General features: G+C 43.6%; 1 protein-coding gene across 1 annotated transcript; it reads left to right on the forward strand.

Annotated features, from left to right (window-relative positions):
• Window positions 1–496: 496 nt before the first annotated feature.
• Window positions 497–5,214, forward strand: LOC149354604 (uncharacterized). Its single transcript, XM_089576011.1, has 3 exons — window positions 497–616; window positions 1,874–2,822; window positions 3,252–5,214. The coding sequence occupies exons 1-3, from the start codon at window positions 497–499 to the stop codon at window positions 4,517–4,519; spliced, it is 2,337 nt and encodes a 778-aa protein (XP_089432137.1). The 3' UTR covers window positions 4,520–5,214.
• Window positions 5,215–5,889: the final 675 nt, after the last annotated feature.

Genomic DNA, 5,889 nt, shown 5'->3' on the forward strand with positions numbered 1-5,889 from the left:
CAAACTTCTCTTTGCAGCTTCTCAAAAGTACCGCGTGCATCTTGCAAACGCTTTTCAGAGAAGATAGCAAGACTGCGGCATGACTGATGCACGACCCCCTTTATAAACTATTTGACGAGGTGGTGGATTGATGCGCGGCAGAGTTTCGCGAGACGTACCCAGCGTCTACTATACCACTGTTGCCATACTAGAGTGTTGCCAGACTACTACAGTTATGCTACAGTCGCCACAGTGGCGTCCGCCGCACCTTTGAGAACGAACGAGATGCGTCGGAAATATTTTCAACTAGTTTTCACCTAGCTAGCTTTTTGCTTGCCTGCTCTACTGCGCTTATTTCGCTCAAGCCACTCAAGCCGCGCACAGCCAAATTAATATTTTTATTCACTCATTTTCTTTTTTTGCTCTTTCTGGAGAGGCTTGTAGCCTTGTAGTACTACATGCGATAAAAGCGCGCAAAACTGGCGTTCCGAGGTGGCTTCAGCTGCGTAATATCGCGATGCCAGGAAAGCCGCGACAACGCTACCGGCGCTACCTCGAGCAGGGAACCAGCGTTGAAGTTCCCAGGCAGACTCTGGCCAATGCAATAAAAAGAGCCAGGACTTCAGGTGCTGCTCAGGTAGGTCTGTTTTATCAGCAGTGCCATACAGCTGTCTGCATTGTCATGCTAGCAGTGTCATGTGAATTGCATGGGCCGACACCATTGGCTGGAAAGCGGTCCTTTGAGGGGGGAAAAGCCGCAGCGTTCTTAAGTTGTACCCGACTATTTGGGCTATGGTACTAACAGCGTGCACTTGTTTGCAGTCAACAGGATCAGCTTATACTCGGGACGACAAGGCATTCGGACTGAAGTCACTGACTCATTTGATATAACTAGCTGAGTGCTCCTCTCAGGAAATGTGCAGAAAATTTAAGTTTAATGGCAGGTTCATGTACTCAACATTATTTTCACACGTTTACTAAAGTTCCCAGAGACAGAGTGGTATTCTGCAGAATGGGAGACAGTAAACGATTAGAGAAAATTTTGAGCACATCTGGCTGCCACTTCTGTGCCCTCTATTCCATGACTCTTAAGCCATTTTGTAATGATTGCATTACTCCGCGGACATTTTAGGGTTTAAGCTTCATGCTGAATTCATTATAACATTAGAAACTGCAGCATTCTGTCAGTAGGTCTGCCTGACTTTCTTGGTGAATTCAGAATCAGTTTTCCTCTCACCTCTTTAATGACTGCACCTAATTCTGTGACCACCCTTGATTGCTTTTTCTTTTCACTTCCTCCTTATCTCTTGTGCTCTTTTGTCTTTCTTCCTTCAAATACATTCCCCATGGAGAGTGGCATTTTCATGCTGTATAGAGCCAGCTAAAATTGCTCATTCCTCAACAGGAGGGTTGGCTGTCAGCATGGCTACAGCTTCCCCATATGAAACCTTTTAAGGTTTGCATGATTTTCGAAAAAAGTGGATGGCTGAGGAGAAAAATTTGAATAATCTGTGCACGCCTGAAGGAGAACAAAGCAACTTTGTATCCAAGCTGTACTACAGTGCTGTTTGCTGTAAAAATGAAATTTGCTCAGTGAAGATAGAAATGTTTGAATCACTGATATTTTCATTTGCAGGACAATTGGAACCAAGCAGCTGTTGGCTCAAGCCAGCACGAAAACAATGAAGATGAATCTTTAAGTGTTGATGACAGTGAGGGTTCAAGTCCAAGCTGGGCAGGGACAGCACAGAATGATGCTGTTCATGAAATGCTTCCTACATATGAAAATGACAGTGCCGATTCTGCCAGTGATGGCCAAGACACAGACAGCTCTGACGAAGAATGTGTGGAATGTGGTGCTAATGAAGACAGGGAAGAAAACAGTGATGTCTAGGAAAATGAAACTGAGGGCGCAGACTTCTCCAACATTTCTGATGACTTTGACGTATACCTTAGGAAGCTCTCGGAGGAAACACTGCCACATCAGTCCACAACTAAAGCTCAAGCACTGCTGTTAATTTTGGCTTACATTGTGACAGCAGGGCTTACCTGGTCACAGGTTAAAGGCCTCCTGACACTTCTGAATGCCCTTTTTGGAGAAGCAGTTATGCCACCGTCTACCTACTTGCTACGGAACTTGTGGAAAGAAAGGAAACAGGCACTAAGGCTGCATTTATTCTGCCAGCATTGCCATGAGCATCTTGGCACCACCCATGAAATTCCTGCCAACAGTGAAGTAACTTGTGGTGGCTGCAACTTAAAGAAAAATGTTAAAAGCCTAATAGGGATGGGAAGTTTTTTCATCATTTTCGACCTCAAGCAACAATTAACAGATTTAATCAGGCATTATAGTTCCATTCTTTTTGAAAATCTGCAGAAGCTTTCAACAGAGATCCGAGAGCCAGGAATCTACAGAGATGTGACCGACGGTGACCTCTATAAAAGTATTCGGCGACAGCTCAATATGAAATGGAGTGATGTCACACTCACATTTAACACTGATGGGGCACCTGTGTTTGAGTCCTCGAAAAGTTCAATCTGGCCTATCCAGATCATGTTGAACGAACTGCCCATGGAACTTCGGTGGAAGCACGTCACGCTGTCAGGGCTGTGGTTCGCGAAGGAGCATCCACCTATGCACATTTTTATGCGAAGGTTCGTTGATGAAGTGAACAATATTGGAGAAATTGTATGGTCACATTCAGGAAAAATTGTGAAGTCTGCAGTACATGCAGTTGTGTGTTGTGTGGACTCACCAGCAAGAGCATCCATCCTGAATATGAAGCAATTTAATGGGTATTATGGGTGCAGCTGGTGCCTTGAGGAAGGTACATGTGTTGATGGTAAGTTTCATTGACTATTTCAACGTGGGTCCATTTCTTAAGGTGTCCATAGTAATATTGATTGACAATTAATTAGGTGTCAGTATGGTATCATGAAGGATGCTAGGTGAAACTAAAGCAAGGAAATTAAACATTTAAACAGGTTCACGAATATAGATCTACTTCCTGATGTTAAGTCGCTCGAGTACTGTTCCCAGTGTAGACCATCACGTTCAAAAAGGTGAATGCACTATTGAATAAACGCAATGCATTTATAATATTGCAAATGCATTTGGGTTGGTATTTGGTGTTGGGCTGTCAGATTTATGTGCGGTACCTGTATGCATTACATTTGGGTCTCATTTCCAATTCAAGTGGAAGGTTCAGGCTGAGTTTTGCAAGCCATATATTATTAGAATAAGGAAACTGCGAACTATGCAATTTTTGCAGGCACGGTCAAGTACCTCTTCCATGGCCAGGCAACCTGTGAACGGACACATGGACGTGTGCTAGAAGCAATGCGCCAAGCAAGGGGACCGGATGCAACATTTGAGGGATTCAAGGGGCCATCTTCACTTCTCAAACTGAAAGGCCTTGACCTTGTGTGGGGCCTACCACCAGACTATATGCATTGTGTCCTTGAGGGTGTGACAAAGCAGCTGGTTGAACTGTGGCTGTCAGCTACCGGCTCAGCCTTCTACATTGGACGGCATGTCAGGCTTTTGGACTCTCGACTGTGCACTATTAGGCCTCCCATCACTTTTTCAAGGACTGCACGACCCCTTTCAGAACGTGCTTACTGGAAGGCAACAGAATGGCGGTACTGGCTTTTGTTCTACTGTATCCCATGTTTGTCAGATCTGCTTCCTCGGCCATATATGGTACACTTTGTGCTCCTTGTAAAGGCAGTGTTTTTGTTGCTGCAAGATACTGTAAGCGAGGGTGACATATGTGCAGCTGAAATGTTATTGCTGTCTTTTGTACAGCAAGCAGCGAGGCTCTATGGTGAGGCAGCTATGACATATAATGTTCACCAGCTGCTGCACCTTTCTAAGGCTACGCGCATGTTTGGCCCATTATGGGGTGTGTCCACGTTTCCTTTTGAAGATGGGATTGGCCGTGCACTGCGGCTTGTGTCAGCAGCCAAGCTGGTGCCTATGCAGGTCGCTGAACGGTGCATAATGCAGCAGTGCTATCGAAGCTTGGAAAGAAATTTGGAGCTCCCAGCTCATTTGGCTTTTGCCAAGAAAAATATTGGCGCTCAGCACACAAACAGCTACCAGACATGTGCTCTAGGTGTGCCACACCCTGTTCCTTCATTTCCCGAGCAGCTAAAAATGATTTTCAATTCACGCTTTGGCTGCATTCCTCAGATGTCTAGGTACTTTCGAGCACAAATTGGCAGCATTATTATACACAGTTCGGATTATTCGACTCCAAAAAAGACCTGCTCTTGTTATGTTAAAATGGTAGACGGCTCATATTGTTATGTACTTGGAATTTATGAGATTGCAGGCTGTATATATTTTCACTCCCAAAGGCTTCTTGTTTCACCACTTGTATTTGATGTCCTACATATCATGCAGTGTCAGCACCCACCGGCTGATCAGAATAATTGTTTGCACTCCCTTGATGATGTGTCTCTGCAATGTGTTTTCTTTAGTATTAATAATGTTTCATACTTGTGTGAAGTGCCCAATCAGAAGGAAAGAGATTGATCTGGTAGTGATGTATGATGTGCAGTTCATGAAGGTAGTTTCAGTGTATTTTTATTTTTGTATTCCTTTAAGGTAGCTCTTCAGTGTGTTTAACTTTTTTTCGAACTTGTGGCCATGAAATTCATTGCAGTTACCAGCAATTACACCAATCTTCAGATTGTGACGGGATGTTGCTCCATATTGTCACATTGTCAAAAGTTTGTCGTCAGTTATAAATTCAGCACGGCCACAAGCGGCAGGCATTGTCTTGGACGACCGCCAAGCACGCTTGTTGCTACGCCGCTGCCAAGTCGTTCAGTTCTTTGTGGGTGTGAAAGAGCCCAACAGTGTTTTTTTGGAAGCCGTTTTGCTGTCTACCTGACTGCCAAACTGCAGCCATCACAACTACGTGAAAATATTGCATTAATCTCAAAGTTTCTTTTATTCTTGGAACATTTATGCTTCAAAGTATTTAGTGCAAATAATGCAAGAGAGAACACATTGCCATGTATGCTGACAAAGTCTGTTGATGGGATTTATAAGACATAAGTAGAGGCCGGATTTTTAGGCACCAAGAAGGCATGTTTTAGGCGCCAAAAATAGGTGGTTAAGATTTGATTTTAGGCACCTAAAAAGAAAAATAGGCACTATAAACTGCATCAAAATTGCACTTATCAGATCCGAACATCAGCACGCAATATCTGCCATAAAGTAAAAACAGCTGGAATGATTTGAGATCTTAACCATTGTGTGCGAACCTTAGAAGCACTCTTTTTAAAGCTGTCGTGAAGCTTTTCGTACAACACGCATGCTTCAGCAGAGCAAAAGAGATGGTTACAAAGCCTTTTAAAATGCGTTGGCATACCTGGAAACAAACAATTTGCTTGTCGTGCACAATAGTAAAACAAGAGGCCATGCATTTAGCAATTGACGCAAATGTGACTTTAAAGCATCCGACATGTGTTCAGAGTCATCCGCATAGGAATTAAACTTATCTATTGCAGGCATGCACGGTGCTTTAACATTAATAAATGTGTCACCATTTGTGTAAACTGCGTTTTATAGTTAGTGGCTCCAAGTGTCGGAAGTCACGCGGACTTAAAATGGTGCTTGCTATTAAAAGGGTCTGGAAACCATAAGTACGAGATGCTAAAAATGTAGCCGCTTAGTGCTGGTGATGCTTTATATGCCGAAAATAATTATATAGTTCAGCACGGGCCTACGTACATCCACTGGGGATTCATAATAAATAAACACCGTTCATATAGTAATCACTGCTAAAGTCATGAAAGCAGTAGCACACAAGCAACGTCTCCATGTTGGTGGGCTCAAAATTGTGCCTCTTCTCACTGAGAACAAGCTTGTAAGCTGAAAAGGAACGCTCCACACCA

This window comes from Amblyomma mixtum, chromosome 3 (genome assembly GCF_055824585.1).
Source record: "Amblyomma mixtum isolate Tamu chromosome 3, ASM5582458v1, whole genome shotgun sequence".
Taxonomy (NCBI): Eukaryota; Metazoa; Arthropoda; class Arachnida; order Ixodida; family Ixodidae; genus Amblyomma; species Amblyomma mixtum.

Bases quoted from the DNA above. Each gene is read 5' to 3' on its own strand.
- LOC149354604 (XM_089576011.1), top strand. From the start codon at position 497: ATGCCAGGAAAGCCGCGACAACGCTACCGGCGCTACCTCGAGCAGGGA. The intron at 617-1,873 runs GTAGGTCTGTTT...AGTGATGTCTAG, and splicing joins GGACTTCAGGTGCTGCTCAG to GAAAATGAAACTGAGGGCGC. The intron at 2,823-3,251 runs GTAAGTTTCATT...CAATTTTTGCAG, and splicing joins GGAAGGTACATGTGTTGATG to GCACGGTCAAGTACCTCTTC.